At 42.8% G+C, this 17,634-nt stretch overlaps 1 protein-coding gene across 1 annotated transcript in view; it reads right to left on the bottom strand.

Moving 5' to 3' along the window:
* Positions 1-6,286: 6,286 nt before the first annotated feature.
* The window catches only part of LOC311141944 (BMP-2-inducible protein kinase-like), a 67,264-nt gene continuing 55,916 nt past the window's right edge, over positions 6,287-17,634 (bottom strand). The window contains exons 13-16 of the mRNA XM_084177462.1: positions 14,441-14,685; positions 14,054-14,220; positions 13,733-13,855; positions 6,287-9,434 (exon numbers count right to left, since the gene is read on the bottom strand). Of these exons, the coding sequence (XP_084033588.1) occupies positions 7,858-9,434; positions 13,733-13,855; positions 14,054-14,220; positions 14,441-14,685 (2,112 nt within the window). The 3' untranslated portion in view covers positions 6,287-7,857. The remainder of the gene's footprint in view (positions 9,435-13,732; positions 13,856-14,053; positions 14,221-14,440; positions 14,686-17,634) is intronic.

Genomic DNA, 17,634 nt, shown 5'->3' with positions numbered 1-17,634 from the left:
GCATCGTTATGCTGAAACAGGAAAGGGCATTCCCCAAACTGTTGCCACAAAGTTGAAGCACATAATCGTCTAGAATGTCATTGTATACTGTAGCGTTAAGATTTACCTTCATTGGAACTAAGGGGCCTAGCCCGAACCATGAAAAACAGCCCCAGACCATTATTCCTCCTCTACCAAACTGTACAGTTGGCACTATGCATTGGGCCAGGTAGCGTTCTCCTGGCATCCGCCAAACCCAGATTCGTCCGTCGCACTGCCAGATGGTGAAGCGTGATTCATCACTCCAGAAAATGCATTTCCACTGCTCCAGAGTCCAATAGAGGCGAGCTTTACACCACTCCAGCCGACGCTTGGCATTGCGCATGGTGATCTTAGGCTTGTGTGCGGCCACGGAAACCCTTTTCATGAAGCTCCCGAAGAACAGTTCTTGGGCTGACGTTGCTTCCAGAGGCAGTTTGGAACTCGGTAGTGAGTGTTGCAACCGAGGACAGACAATTTTTATGCGCTACGCGCTTCAGCACTCGCCGGTCCTGTTCTGTGAGCTTGTGTGGCCTACCACCTCGCGGCTGAGCCGTTGTTGCTCCTAGACGTTTTCCCTTCACAATAACAGCGGTACCACGTTGAAAGTCACTGAGCTCTTAAGTAAGGCTATCCTACTGTCAACATTTGTCTATGGAGATTGCACGGCTGTGTGCTCGATTTTATACACCTGTCACCAACAGGTGTGGCTGAAATAGCTGAATTCACTAATTTGAAGGGGTGTCCACATAATTTTGTAGGTGGGAGGCATAGAAAGTACTAGAAAAGGGGTCAAGTGCTGGTTCAAAATGCAACGACCCCAGGAAACAAAACACCGGGAGACTATTGGTGACGGTCAGGATGTTTTTGAGAGGAAGAAGCAGATGGCACTATCAAAAAGATCCACAGCATTTGAAAGAGCAGGCAGTGATTTACGCAGAGCCACGGATGCGTTATTTGAGTGTTAGCTATTCATTGCCAAGGCTAAAAAGCCGCACAATATTGGAGAGCAGCTAATCAAACCCACCTGCCTGAAAAATTGTACAGTCGCGGTCAAAAGTTTTGAGAATGACACAAGTATTGGTCTTCACAAAGTTCGCTGCTTCAGTGTTATGAGATATTTTCGTCAGATGTTACTATGGTATACTGAATGTATAATTACAAGCATTCCATAAGTGTCAAAGGCTTTTATTGACAATTACATTAAGTTTATGCAAAGAATCAATATTTGCAGTGTTGACCCTTCTTTTTCAAGACCTCTGCAATCTGCCCTGGCATGCTGTCAATTAACTTCTGGGCCACATCCTGACTGATGGCAGCCCATTCTTGCATAATCAATGCTTGGAGTTTGTCAGAATTTGTGGGTTTTTGTTTGTCCACCCACCTCTTGAGGATCAACGACAAGTTCTCAATGGGATTAAGGTCTGGGGAGTTTCCTGGCCATGGACCCAAAATGTCGATGTTTTGTTCCCCGAGCCACTTAGTTATCACTTTTGCTTTATGGCAAGGTGCTCCATCATGCTGGAAAATGCATTGGTCGTCACCAAACTGTTCTTGGATGGTTGGGATAAGTTGCTCTCGGAGGATGTGTTGGCACCATTCTTTATTCATGGCTGTGTTCGTAGGCAAAATTGTGAGTGAGCCCACTCCCTTGGCTGAGAAGCAACCCCACACATGAATGGTCTCAGGATGCTTTACTGTTGGCATGACACAGGACTGATGGTAGCGCTCACCTTGTCTTCTCCGGACAAGGTGTTTTCCGGATGACACAAACAATCGGAAAGGGGATTGATCAGAGAAAGTGACTTTACCCCAGTCCTCAGCAGTCCAATTCCTATACCTTTCGCAGAATATCTGTCTGTCCCTGATGTTTTTCCTGGAGAGAAGAGGCTTCTTTGCTGCCCTTCTTGACACCAAGCCATCCTCCAAAAGTCTTCGCCTCACTGTGGGTGCAGATGCACTCACACCTACCTGCTGCCATTCCTGAGCAAGCTCTGCACTGGTGGTGCCCCGATCCCGCAGCTAAACTCAACTTTAAATGACGGTCCTGGCGCTTGCTGGACTTTTTTGGCCGCCCTGAAGCCTTCTTCATAACAATTGAACCTCTCTCCTTGAAGTTCTTGATGATCCGATAAATGGTTGAGTCAGGTGCAATCTTACTAGCAGAAATATCCTTGCCTGTGAAGCCCTTTTTGTGCAAAGCAATGATGACGGCATGTGTTTCCTTGCAGGTAACCATGGTTAACAGAGGAAGAACAATGATTTCAAGCACCACCCTCCTTTTAAAGCTTCCAGTCTGTTATTCTAACTCAATCAGCATGACAGAGTGATCTCCAGCCTTGTCCTCGTCAACACTCTCACCTGTGTTAACGAGAGAATCACTGACATGATGGCAGCTGGTCCTTTTGTGGCAGGGCTGAAATGCAGTGGAAATTTTTTTTGGGGGGGGATTACGTTCATTTTCATGGCAAAGAGGGACTTTGCAATTAATTGCAATTCATCTGATCACTCTCCATGACATTCTGGAGTATATGCAAATTACCATCATCAAAACTGAGGCAGCAGACATTGTGAAAATTAGTATTTGTGTCATTCTCAAAACTTTTGACCACGACTGTATATCGTACCAAAGGTTTGGACACACTTACTCATTCCAGGGTTTTTCTTTATTTTTACTATTTTCTACATTGCAGAATAATAGTGAAGACATCAAAACTATGAAATAACACATATGGAATCATGTAGTAACCAGAAAATTGTTCAACAAATCAAAATATTTTTTTTATTTGAGATTCTTCAAATTAGCCACCCTTGCCTTGATGACAGCTTTGCACACTCCACAATGCATCTTCTAAATGTAATTTCCCAATGTTCGCAGAAAATGAACTATATAGTAGTAGTAGTAGTACATAGTAGTCGACAACACATCTTTGATTGAATACTGGGATTTCTTTGTACTTCTTAAACCTACTAGGGATATGTGCAATGACAATGTAAAACTATGTTGAGTCTTGCAAATGTGCAATATTTCATCTTGAAAAGTTGCAGAATGACAAGCTAATGATTCTGATTTTGCGATTATTTAATTTCTGTGATGTTCAATCATTATAAATACTACAGTACAGTAGACGCTCCTTTCTGGAGCGGATTTATACACAAGGGTTTGTTAGCACATCGGATCTGGGCCTGTATTCATAAAGGACACACCTACTCATTCAAGGGTTTTTCTTTATTTTTACTATTTTTTATATTGTAAAATAATAGTGAAGACATCAAAACTATGAAAAAACACATATGGAATAATGTAGTAACCAAAAAAAAACTAATCAAATAGCCCTTACACAGCCTGGAGGTGTGTTGGGTCATTGTCCTGTTGAAAAACAAATGATAGTCCCACTAAGCCCAAACCAGATGGGATGGCGTATCGCTGCAGCATGCTGTGGTAGCCATGCTGGTTAAGTGTGCCTTGAATTCTAAATCAATCACAGACAGTGTCACCAGCAAAGCACCCCCACACCATATAATCTCCTCCTCCATGCTTTACGGTGGGAACTACACATGCAGAGATCATCCGTTCACCCACACCGCGTCTCACGAAGCCACAGCGGTTGGAACCAAACATCTCCAATTTGTACTCCAGACCAAAGGACACATTTCCACCGGTCTAATGTCCATTGCTCGTTTTTCTTGGCCCAAGCAGGTCTTCTTCTTATTGGTGTCCTTTAGTAGTGGTTTCTTTGCAGCAATTTGACCATGAAGGCCTGATTCACACAGTCCCCTCTGAACAGTTGATGTTGAGTTGTGTCTGTGGCTTGAACTCCGTGAAGCATTTATTTGGGCTGCAATTTCTGAGGCTGGTAACTCTAATGAACTTATCCTCTGCAGCAGAGGTAACTCTGGGTCTTCCATTCCTGTGGCGGTCCTCATGAGAGCCAGTTTCATCATAGCGCTTGATGGTTTTTGCGACTGCACCTGAAGAAACATTCAAAGCTCTTGAAATTTACCGGATCGACTGATCTTCATGTTTTAAAGTAATGATGGACTGTCGTTTGTCTTTGCTTATTTGAGCTGTTCTTGCCATAATATGGACTTGGTCTTTTACCAAATAGGGCTATCTTCTGTATACCACCCCTACCTTGCCACAACACAACTAATTGGCTCAAATGCATTAAGAAGGAAATAAATTCCACAAACTAACTTTTAAGAAGGCACACCTGTTAATTAAAATGCATTCCAGGTGACTACCTCATGAAGCTGGTTGAGAGAATGCCAAGAGTGTGCAAAGCTGTCATCAAGGCAAAGGGTGGCTATTTGAAGCATCTCAAATATAAAATATATTTTGATTGGTTTAACACTTTTTTGGTTACTACATGATTCCATATGTGTTATTTCATAGTTTTGATGTCTTCACTATTATTCTACAATGTAAAAAATAGTACAAATAAAGAAAAACCCTTGAATGAGTAGGCGTGTCTAAACTTTTGACTGGTAGAGTATATATATATATATATATATATATATAAAAATATATATATAACATTTAAAAAAGTAACAAAATAACAATGAGGCTATATACAGGGGGTACCGGTACCGAGTCAATGTGCGGGGGTACAGGTTAGTCGAGGTAATTTGTACATGTAGGTAGGGGTAAAGTGACTATGCATAGATAATAAACAGCGAGAAGCAGCAGTGTAAAAACAAAGGTGGCCATTTAATTAATTGTTCAGCAGTCTTATGGCTTGGGGGTTGAAGCTGTTAAGGAGCCTTTTGGACCTAGACTTGGCGCTCCGGTACAGCTTGCCGTGCGGTAGCAGAGAGAACAGTCTATGACTTGGGTGACTGGAGTCTTTGACAATTATATATAGGTCCTTTTATAGGGTATTTCTTCTGACACCGCCTGGTATAGAGGTCCTGGATGGCAGGAAGCTTGGCCCCAGTGATGTACTGGGCTGTACGCACTACCCTCTGTAGCGCCTTAAGGTCGGACGCCGAGCAGTTGCCATACCAGGCGGTGTTGCAACCGGTCAAGATGTTCTCGATGGTGCAGCTGTATAACTTTTAGAGGATCTGGGGACCCATGCCAAATCTCCTGAGGGGCAATAAAATGCAAATTAATTACTTAAAAATCATACATATGTGATTTTCTGGATTTTTGTTTCAGATTCCGTCTCTCACAGTTGAAGTGTACCTATGATAAAAATTACAGACCTCTACATGCTTTGTAAGTAGGAAAACCTGCAGAATCGGCAGTGTATCAAATACTTGTTCTCCCCACTGTATGTACGGTCACTGTGGGGGGGGACGTCGTTGACGCACTTATTGATGAAGCCGGTGACTGAAGTGGTTATACTCCTCAATGCCGTTGGATGAATCCCGGGAACATATTCGAGTCTGTGCTAGCAAAACAGTCCTCTAGCGTAGCATCCGCGTCATCTGACAACTTCTGTATTGAGCGAGTCATTGGTACGTCCTGCATTAGTTTTCGATTGTAAGCAGGAATTAGGTCGATAGAATTATGGTCAGATTTTCCAAATGATGGGCGAGGGAGAGCTTTGTACGTGTCTCTGTGTGTGAAGTAAAGGTGGTCTAGTTTTTTCCCAGTGACATGCTAGTAGAAATGAGGTAAAACGGATTTAAGTTTGCCTGCATTAAAGTCCCCGGCCACTAGGAGCGGTGCTTCTGGACAAGCATTTTCTTGTTTGCTTATGTCCTTATACAGCTCGTTGAGTGCGGTGTTAGTGCCAGCATCGGCTTGTGGTGGTAAATAGACAGCTACGAAACATATAGATGAAAACTCTTGGTAAATAGTGTGGTCTACAGCTTATCATGATACTCTACCTCAGGCGAGCAAAACCTTGAGACTTCCTTAATATTAGATATCGTGCACCAGCTGTTGTTTACAAATATACATAGACCGCCACCCCTTGTCTTACCAGAGGCGGCTGTTCTATCTTGCCGATGCACTGAAAACCCAGCCAGCTGTATGTTATCCATGTCGTCGTTCAGCCACGACTCGGTGAAACACAAGATATTACAGTTTTTAATGTCCCGTTGGTAGGATATTTGTGATCGTAGCTCGTCTATTTTGTTATCCAATGATTGTACGAGCTCTTCCAGATGCTCTTTTCAGTCATAAGAGACGGTAGCAGCAACATTATGTACAAAATAAGTTACAAACAATGCGAAAAAACACACAAAATAGCACAATTGGTTAGGAGCCCGTAAAACAGCAGCCATTCTTTTTTTTTGTTTTGTATGTTTTATACTTTATTACTCAAACTTGGGTTATGAATAAAATCAATATTGCTAGAAATTTGCATTACATGACTTTCCAAGGACAATACACATTTAATCCCCCCCAAAATATTGCATTATTAGACAGCAGTATAGCATGATAAATACAAAACAAGATGAACCTTAAATAAAAATGAAACATGTTAAAATATTAAATCACAGGGTTCCATAGGATAGGTGAAAAGGCAGCTACCAGCTTTTTAAGTCAAAGTTAATGTGCCAAAGGTAGGTACATATCGTCACTGTCTGAGAACCTCATCTCCTAAACAAACTTTTCAGGAAATTCAAAAAATTACAATTTTTTCCCATTAATGAACATACAATTATGAAAACTTCAGAAGCTATTTTGAATAGCTTCTTGGTCCGAGTCATGAAATGTTCAGAGTACATTGAGAGTTTCAATACATGTAAAAAAAAAACAATAATTATTGAGTTACGAGGTTATCAGACAGCAACATATTTGTCCTTTCTGTAACCTCAGATTCATAATTGCCATTATTACTAGACAATGGAAGAGTTGATGCTGAAAGTGCATAAATTTAAAACATTTTGGACACCAGACCTGCTTTGGCATGGCTTATGTTCCCGACAGATGAAAGATAGGAGACTGTCTCAAGAGGTGGAAGTAGTCTGATCTAGATTAGATTCAGTATCGGCGTGTGGGAAAATGGGTTGTGTTTTTCCCCTTATTCGAAAATTATATAACGATTTAAAAAAAAAATGGGTTGAGGTAAAAGATCACATCGAACAGTACTTACTGACAGGTTAAGTCTGGAAACAAACCTAAAATGAAACATTTCCTAAATAATAAAAGTGCAATAAAAATCCAAAACAAATTAGCTGTATCTACTGTAAATAGACTAAATGTAAAAATATGCATAGAAATGAAAAGGGTCTAAGTAGGGTGAAATGATAAAGGCCTACTCTTAAAGGAATTACTCAGTTGACACAAAAGGCAACGTTAGCCATTTGCTTAGACAATGGTTTCCAAGGTAACTGTGCAGCAAGGCGGAGCCATGCCCATAAGGCTTTATGGTGCTAAATTAATCAAATCTTATTGGTAGATCATGAAGGAGGCCACAATCTATACAAAAGGTGTTGTTTTTTGCAGCAACTCAAGCAGTCGATCACTGAGCGAGCTTGTTGTTTGACACAGTACGATCTTGAGTGAAACCGGATCGATCTCCATGTCTCAGTGCGATGCTCAGAGACACGTATTGGGATGCAGCATAAAAGGCTTGTCAGCAAACAGGTACAGGTAATGCATACAGAACTGAAATAAAATCGCCCATAATCCACAGGTTTACGTTGGTTTTGTTAATCCCAAAGTCCAGTTATTAATGTATTAAAATATCCATTAGGGGGGAAAAAGCATTGGAAACACTCATTAGGGCAGTTGCCGGTCGCGGTTAAATTTGGCTGAAAAGATAATCAACTACCACACCACCAAGCTTGTTGCCATCCCTTGGAAGGGAATTTCTCCCCGGGACTCCATAGGCTTGGTGTAACACAGCAGTGTGTGTGTCGGGAAGACTAGGAAGACATTCACTGTTTGGAAAGGAAAGGCGCAGCCCCGAAGGGGTCCAGCTCCACTGGCTGTGACGGCTGCTGTTGAGGCCCAGGGTGGACCACCAGTTCTGTGAAGGGTACCGCCCCAAAGTCATCCATGATGTTCCCGTCCCCAAGCGCATCGTGGAGGGAGCTAGTCCGAGGCCTGCCATTGGCCGAACCCATGTCTGCTTTGCCATCCCCCAGAAGACCTTGGTATTGGCCCTGGTTATGTCGGCTGCCATCCTGAGGACCAAAGGGATTGGCTCCGAAGGGGTCCAAGATTGGGTCGACCTCACTGGGAAGGCTAGGCAGGGAAGCCCCTTTGTCTTTGCCGGTGTCGGCCATCGTTACACTGCCGACGCTGATGTTCTCCTTGGAGTCTGAGGTGCTGAGGAACTCGTTGGAGCTCTGAGAGTCCCTCCTGCCAACCTTCTTGTGCCGGCGGACACGCTCCGGCGTACGGAAGCTGGGCTTGTTGCTCCTGCGGCCGCCGATGGGCGTGCTGTGGTGGCGCTTGCCATTGCTGCCACCGCCGGTGCCGGCAGAGAGCTTCCTCTGCCGTGAAGACAGCTTCTGGAGGCTGCGCTGCTTCAGCCTCTGCTGCTCGGGGCTGGGAGAATCCTCGAAGGCCGGACGGAAGATGTCATCGGCGCTCCTGGAGGTGGATGGTGGCGGAGCCGTGGGGCCGGGCTGGAAGGGGGAGAAGCCGAACGGGTCGATGATTTCAGGGGACACCAGCAGAGTCCGACCCATAGAGAAGAAGTCGCTGCTTCCAGTCTTGCCAGATTTGGAGAGGTTCCGGCTGAACGGAGCCTTAGTAAAGACGTCTAACTCTTCCATGGCCTGGTCGGGCTGGTTGACTATGGCCTCCTGGCTCGCCTGCCTGAAGGGAGCCGCGGAGAAGATGTCTGCGCTTTCTGCCGGGGCTGCCGCTGGAGGAAAGAAGGGCACAGCACCAAACACATCCGTACCAAACACGTCCACAATGCCACCAACACTAGGGGGCAGTCTAACAGCCACCACACCTGGCGACTCGGGAGGCGTTATCGTGATTAGAGTGTCTTCTGACTCCGCTCTCGGACTTCCCTCATGGGTGGCAGTAGCCGCATCTGCCGCCACTCCTCCTTTTAGCCTCCTAGTACGTCCTCCCTTAACCTTCCTGGGTTCATAGTCAGAGTCAGAGCTGTGTTTGTCGTACTCTTCCTCAGCCTCTGAGTCCATCAGCAGAGGCCTATGTCCCAGCATCTCTGTTTCCTCCACATCTTCCAGTTCGTTGAAGAACTCTCTGTGCTCGTTGTTCAGACCTTCGTCCTTCTCCGGCTCATCTTCCTCCTCGCTGCTCTTAGGGGAAGGAGGATCTGACTCAAAGTCGCTGTCTGATTCATCTCCCCCTGGTTTGCGAGTCGTTTGTGAACCGCCGGCAGGAGAGTTTCTCCTCCTACTTGGTTTGTGCTCCTTTGCCACCGGAGGTTGCAGCTCTTCCTCAAGGGCTGGCTGGCCTACAGGTACGAGGGCAGCGACTGGGATACTGAGCTCTTCAATAGGCTGATCTGTCATCCTCACACTAGAACCTGTTGGTTTGACAAGAGAATGTTGTTACTAAATTAAATTATATAATTACTGGTACAAAGACGACTTGCAAAAGTATTCATTCCCCCTTGGCGTTTTTCCTATTTTGTTGCATTACAACCTGTAAATTAAATTGATTTTTATTTGGATTTCATGTAATGGACATACACAAAATAGTCCAAATTGGAGGCCCCTTACACTTCAGTGTTGTGATGCAAAAATTCTAGCAAAATGTATAGCGCATCGAATTAAAAAGGTATTGTTGGACATTTTTCATTCTAATCAGACATTTTTTTTTTTTACATGGACGATGCATTGGAGATAATATAAGGGAAGTTCTGGAAACAATAGAACATTATGAAACATCTGGGAAACCAGGCCTGCTATTCATAGCAGACTTCGAAAAGGCATTTGATAAAGTACGACTGGGGTTTATATATTAATGCCTGGAGCATTTCAATTTTGGAGAATCTCTTATAAAATGGGTTAACATCATGTATTGTAACCCAAGGTGTAAAAGTTTTAAACTGTCACGAGGAGTGAAACAAGGTTCTCCACTATCGGCATATCTATTTATTATGGCCATCAAAATGTTAGCTATTAAAAATCAGATCCAACAATAATATCAAGGGATTAGAAATCCAGGGCTTAAAAACAAAGGTGTCATTGTACACTGATGATTCATGTTTTCTTTTAAATCCACAACTAGAATCCCTCCACAGCCTCATAGAGGATCTAGATACCTTTCCTAACCTCTCTGGATTACAACCAAATTATGATAAATGTACTATATTACGTATTGGATCACTAAAAAAATACAATTTTTACATTACCATGTAGTTTACCAATAAAATGGTCTGATGGTGATGTGGATATACTCGGAATACATATCCCAAAGGAAATAAATGATCTCACTCCAATAAATTTTAATAGAAAGTTAACAAAAATAGATAAGATCTTGCTACCATGGAAAGGTAAATACCTGTCAATTTGTGGAAAAATCACCCTGATAAACTCTTTAGTATCATCCCAGTTTACCTATTTGCTTATGGTCTTGCCTACGCCTAGCGAACAGTTTTTTAAATTAAACGAGCCTATTTACATAATGAATATGAATTTGGAGGACAGAAATTATTAAATATTAAAGCGTTAGACCTATCACTAAAAGCTTCAATCATACAAAAGTTATACTTAAATCCAAACTTGTTCTATAGCAAATTAGTAAGATTGTCTCACCTAATGTTCAAGAATGGCCCTTTTCCCTTTATTCAGATTACAACCTCTCACTTTCAGTTATTTGAAAGGAAATCTCCCAAATATCACTATTTCTAAAACAAGCCATAGAAAGTTGGTTGCAGTTTCAATTTTAATCCTCCAGAAACTCCAGAACAAATAACGCAACAAATAGTGGTTAAACAAAAATATACTAATTTAAAAATTTAAAAAATGGAACATTGAAATAAATAAAAAATGTATAATCTTCGTAAATGATATCATAGGTAGGACTGGTGGAGTTATGTCGCACATGCAGCTAACAAAAACATATGGAAATGTCTGCTCTACCCAAAATTACAACCAAATAATTGCAGCATTACCGCAAAAATGGAAGAGGAAAGTGGAAGGGGGAAAAAGTAAGGAACTTGTCTGTCGGCCTTGCATTAAAGAACATAATTGGGTAAAGAAAATTGTGATAAACAAAAAAGTATACCAATTTCATTTAAGGACCAAAGGATTGACAGCCGTCCCATATAGATTGCAAAATAGTTGGGAAGAGATTTTTTACGTACCGATTCCATGACATAGTGTTTATGAACTGATACGCAAAACGACGCCGGATTCAAAACTTCGAATTTCTCAATTTAAATTATTATACAAAATTCTTGCTACCTATAGAATGTTATTTATATGGGGGATACAATCTTCCCAGCTCTGCAGATTTTGCTGCGAAGAGACAGAATCATTAGAACATTTGTTTTGGTTCTGTCCATTTGTAGCTTGTTTTTGGACACAGGTCCAGGAATGGCTAAAGGATTGCAATATTTACCTGGAGCTAACCTTGCAGATAGCACTACTGGGTGATCTGAAAAGTCATAGTCAATCGATCAATAATATAATAATACTTTTAGCAAAAATGTTTATTTTCAATTTACAATCTGTAGAAACAATGAGAATAGAAGGGTTCAGAACTTTTGTAAAACATCACAGTACAGTTGAAAAATATATGGCAAATAGAAATCCTATATGGATGGTGTTAAGAGATAGATGGGAGGTGTTGAATGGAGCTGAAGGATGGGACTAATAACAACTAGATAACTAATGTAGGTAGCTTAGTGGTTAAGAGCGTTGTGCCAGTAACCGAAAGGTCGCTGGTTCTAATCCCCGAGCCGACTAGGTGAAAAATCTGTCGATGTGCCCTTGAGCAAGGCACTTAACCCTAATTGCTCCTGTAAGTCGCTCTGGATAAGAGCGTCTGCTAAATGTAAAAATAAATAAAAAAAATAAAAAATAAAAAATTAATAAGTATATAGGTTATAGGTTCAAATAAACATACCATTAAAATTATAGACTGATCATTTCTTTGTCAGTGGGCAAACGTACAAAATCAGCAGAGGATCAAATACTTTTTTCCCCTCACTGTATAGTGTATCTTAAATAACTAATCTAGATTATTTGTTAGAATGGCTCATAACCAATTCACATTTACAGAGCAGGAAGTGCCTCCCGAGTGGCGCAGTGGTCTAAGGCACTGCATCGCAGTGTTAACTGTGCCACTAGAGATCCTGGTTCGAATCCAGGATCTGTCGTAGCCGGCCGCGACCGGGAGACCCATGGGGCGGCGCACAATTGGCCCAGCGTCGTCCAGGGTAGGGGAGGGAATGGCCGGCAGGGATGTAGCTCAGTTGATAGAGCATGGCGTTTGCAACGCCAGGGTTGTGGGTTCAATTCCCACGGGGGGGCCAGTATGAAAAATAAAATAATGTATGCACTCACTAACTGTAAGTCGCTCATGGATAAGAGCATCTGCTAAATGACAAAAATGTAAATATGTCAACATAGGTAGGGATCTGACCGCTGCCACCAAACGTAGCTGTCCAAGTAGCTAATAAGAGAAATACCGTACCAGTTACGAGATACATTCACATCAAATACTCTTATCATTATAATAGGAGAAACATCTTGCAACATTCTAACAATAATTATTAAGAGTTATTTTAGTTACACTATTCTTGTAATATTATATTTTGAGGGGTGGACGGTAGCTAGACTAGTCGGTAGTAAAGTCCAACCCAAAACAATAAAACATTTGAGGCAAATCTCTTTAATAATATACTAATCTAATATGGCATTTAGCAGACGCTTTTATCCAAAGCGACTTACAGTCATGCGTGCATATTTTTTTTTTGTGTATGGGTGGTCCCGGGGATCGAACCCACTACCCTGGCGTTACAAGCGCCGTGCTCTACCAGCTGAGCTACAGAGGACCTTAACAGGGCTTTTTGAGACTTAAGGCCACTGAAAAATATATCAATATGCTAGTTTCAAATGAGTTTAATAAGATAAATAGAATTACAAAATGTCAGCAAAATGGCTAAACGGTCACACATTTAGACGTTTTCACTGCTGGTTTGTGACTAAACGATAAAATCACTACTTCACCATCCTCTTCATTAGCAAGAGGTGTTACACACTAACTGTTCTGTTCTCCGAAGTCTAACTTGCTAATAATGACCATTGAGATCCTCTATATTGTTGCACCAAAAGACTGCAGTTCCGCACCAAGGGCCTGTATTCACAAAGCGTCTAACAGCAGAGGCCTTTCAGATCATAATGAATAATCCTATATCGTTGGGTGCTGCTACTCAGATTTCACAACCTCTTGGGTTGAGGGTCTCCAGAACAGTGGAGTTGGGGGTTTAAGTATTGGTGTTTGGCACCCCTGGTTTAGGGTCTCCAGAACAGTGGAGTTGGGGGTTTAAGTATTGGTGTTTGGCACCCCTGGTTTAGGGTCTCCAGAACAGTGGAGTTGGGGGTTTAAGTATTGGTGTTTGGCACCCCTGGTTTAGGGTCTCCAGAACAGTGGAGTTGGGGGTTTAAGTATTGGTGTTTGGCACCCCTGGTTTAGGGTCTCCAGAACAGTGGAGTTGGGGGTTTAAGTATTGGTGTTTGGCACCCCTGGTTTAGGGTCTCCAGAACAGTGGAGTTGGGGGTTTAAGTATAAGGGAAGAAAGACAGAAAAGGGTTGTTCCATACTACAGTGCTGGGTCCTGTTGGAGCGGGGCGAGACAGGAAGGGGACTTGCCTGCGCTGGCCAGGAAGGGGGAGGAGCCAAACAGGTCTTCAGGGAGGAGGGGCTTGGCGGCGGGGGTGATTGGCTGCAGCGGTCGGTCTTCCTCCTGGCTAGTGGTTCTCTCCACAGGTTTACCTGTTAGGGCGGAGAGGGGAGACGATCGTTAGACAGGGGTGTAGTCACTAAATGGAGTGAAATGTAACAGAACATTTGCAGAATGAATTGCAATGAATAGATACAACTGAGAAACTTCTATATGGTAACTAAGAGCAGGAAAAGCAGCGCCAGAGGAACAGTTGAGGTACGGGGGAAGGTAAAAGACGGGACACTTGCTTGCTCTGAGGCGGTCGAACTCTCGGTCCAGCAGCTCCTCCTCTGTGAGTTTGAAGAAGTTGTCCTCTCCAAAGGGGTTCCAGCGGGACATGTCAGGAGGGTGGCTCTGGGGAGTGACCAGGGTCTGGGGGGGAGGGGTGGTCACCTTTAGGTCCACCAGATGGTTTCTACACACACAGAGACAGAGAGAGAGACAGAGAGAGAGACAGAGAGAGAGACAGAGAGAGACAGAGAGAGAGAGATAGAGAGAGAGATAGAGAGAGAGAGAGATAGAGATAGAGATAGAGATAGAGATAGAGAGATAGAGAGATAGAGAGACAGAGAGAGAACATTTTATAGATATTGGAGTGCACAAACAGTTGAGGTTATGAGGTGAGGGATGTTTACCTGGTGTTAGTGGATGGAGGCTCAACAGGGGACGTAGTCACAGGCCCAGACATAGTCCCAGTCACAGGCCCAGACATAGTCCCAGTCACAGGCCCAGACATAGTCCCAGGCCCAGCTGGGTTATAGGAGCCTAGGGGAAGCTGGTACTCCAGATGAGAGGTGACATAGGGCTGCTGGGTGGGATGTTGTTGTAGTTGCTGGCGTTGTTGTTGTTGTTGTGCAAAAGCCTGTTGGTACTGATGCATCTGACAGGGGAAGGGAAGGAGGTAACTAACGGTGATGTCATGATGAATATGGCTTACAGACATGGTTATAGACAGTATGAATTCAATACATAGAAGTATGATCAATAGGAAAACTAGGAAAGGGAGGTATCAGCAGCAAAATGGTGTTAAGATATTTTGATTATAAGTTGATAACGGCGAAAAACTGCAAGTGATTGACCTGTACATTTCGATTTCTTGTTGTGGCGTGCAACGACACAGTTTGTAACAGGGCAGCGGGCCAAGATGGTAACCAGCTGGCTATTTCACTATGTGTCAGAGATGCCCTAAATCCCAGCCTCAAAACGAGCACAGAAACATGACCATAGAACGTTGCTCACTAAAACAGGACTCTCTGCCAAGCTTTCCAAGTGCAAAACAGAAGTTCCTTCATAGTCAACTTTATCCCAAAAATCCTGTTTACGTACCCCTCTGTGGCCAAACACCAGCCCTCCAAATACATACTGTACATTCATTTTTAGCTTGTATTCCACCGAACGGTTCCCATCTGTTTAATTTCAGCAGCAATCTGCTCCGTCCCCACAGTCAGAGGATAGCAGAGGAGAGGGGGGGTGAACTCCACCGGTTCGCTGTGTGTGTGTGTGTGTGTGTGTGTCGCCGTGTTAAATTGTGACATATGAAGCGATTATACAAAAAGGGGAAAATCAGTCTGCTACACTCTCCATCTGAACACTCAGGCCACTGAGTGTTTAAGAAACATTCAAAAAATAAATTAACACACAAATCCTCAACGCTGGAAGTAGCTATACAGCAGGGTAATCAACTACTATTTGAGAAGGTCCAGTGGCAAAGGTCCGGATGGAGGTCGTCCTTTACCAGGTACAGCGTAGTAACAAACATAGTCGTCTACGACTTAGGAAACATGTTGTTATATAAAATGCACATTAAATACATTAAATGAGACCAAGAAAAACTTATTTTGAACGTAAACACGTGCAACATTGCATCGACATTGCTGAAGAACAAAAGTGGTTGCATAATTGTCTATGCAAAAAAGTGCACTGTGAACCATTGCACATGGGCCTCGAATAAAACATAATATTTAAATAAAATAAAGTGCATGTTTTCTGGAGAACAAAGGAGAGTTGAACAACAATAATAATAATCTGAATGAACAGAACGTCACTGTGGGCCTTGCCCTGTATTAAATTAGAGAAATTACACTTTCTGTCTCCTGCCAATGCTTTGAACTTTGGCACAAATGGTGTGAGAGCAACTGAGACACTGGTGCAGGTGTTCATTGGTGAGCCTGGTGCGGTATTTGTTTTTAAATAAAGTTCATTTTGGAGAAGGCTGATTCACAGCTGTCTGTGGAGCCAAACATGGTCAGGATGTATAGTGCCAGATTCTTGACAACAGAGACGTCAGCTGCAGGCGCCATCTTTCCCCAGAAAGTGACAAGGTCACCATCACCAGCCTGCTCCTTCAAAGCCAATCACCAGCCTGCTCCTTCAGAGCCAATCACCAGCCTGCTCCTTCAGAGCCAATCACCAGCCTGCTCCTTCAGAGCCAATCACCAGCCTGCTCCTTCAGAGCCAATCACCAGCCTGCTCCTTCAGAGCCACATTTTCTTCCCTGAGCTCATCTTTTTGTTCACCTTCAAGCAATGTGTCAGCAACTTCACACGTCTTTCTTTTACCATCTCAGCGTCTGAAAATGGTTGTGTGTGTTTTCCCAAAACCCAATCCTATCCTCAGTGAACACTCCATAACACGTTGTTGGGCTGTCAGAGAATTGACAAGGACTTTGGTGGACCTCCCATATTGGGAGTTGAGTTGGTTAATCCAGTTTGTTCTCACCTCCGTGTTCAGGGGATACGTCTGATCCAGTTTACTATGCCTGGTGTCATAATGGTGCTTAACATTGGCACTTTTCAGGAGAGCTACGGACTCCCTGCATATCAGGCATCATTGGTTTTGTGCTAGTTGCAGGGAGAATTAATAAATACTGTTCCGTCCACTCGTCTTTGAATATACGGTTTTCAGAGTAAACTTTTTTTTATTTTTTTAACAAGCCATATTAACAGTTGATCCTGGTAACTAAGCTCCTTCTATCTGTGATATTAACAGTTGATCCTGGTAACTAAGCTCCTATCTGTGATATTAACAGTTGATCCTGGTAACTAAGCTCCTATCTGTGATATTAACAGTTGATCCTGGTAACTAAGCTCCTATCTGTGATATTAACAGTTGATCCTGGTAACTAAGCTCCTATCTGTGATATTAACAGTTGATCCTGGTAACTAAGCTCCTATCTGTGATATTAACAGTTGATCCTGGTAACTAAGCTCCTATCTGTGATATTAACAGTTGATCCTGGTAACTAAGCTCCTATCTGTGATATTTACAGTTGATCCTGGTAACTAAGCTCCTATCTGTGATATTAACAGTTGATCCTGGTTCTAAGCTCCTATCTGTGATATTAACAGTTGATCCTGGTAACTAAGCTCCTATCTGTGATATTAACAGTTGATCCTGGTAACTAAGCTCCTTCTATCTGTGATATTTACAGTTGATCCTGGTAACTAAGCTCCTTCTATCTGTGATATTAACAGTTGATCCTGGTAACTAAGCTCCTATCTGTGATATTTACAGTTGATCCTGGTAACTAAGCTCCTTCTATCTGTGATATTTACAGTTGATCCTGGTAACTAAGCTCCTTCTATCTGTGATATTAACAGTTGATCCTGGTAACTAAGCTCCTATCTGTGATATTTACAGTTGATCCTGGTAACTAAGCTCCTTCTATCTGTGATATTAACAGTTGATCCTGGTAACTAAGCTCCTTCTATCTGTGATATTTACAGTTGATCCTGGTAACTAAGCTCCTATCTGTGATATTTACAGTTGATCCTGGTAACTAAGCTCCTTCTATCTGTGATATTTACAGTTGATCCTGGTAACTAAGCTC

The sequence above is a fragment of the Coregonus lavaretus genome (assembly GCF_964263955.1).
Source record: "Coregonus lavaretus genome assembly, chromosome: 14".
Classification (NCBI taxonomy): domain Eukaryota; kingdom Metazoa; phylum Chordata; class Actinopteri; order Salmoniformes; family Salmonidae; genus Coregonus; species Coregonus lavaretus.
This window is presented reverse-complemented; position numbering and strand designations above follow the sequence as displayed.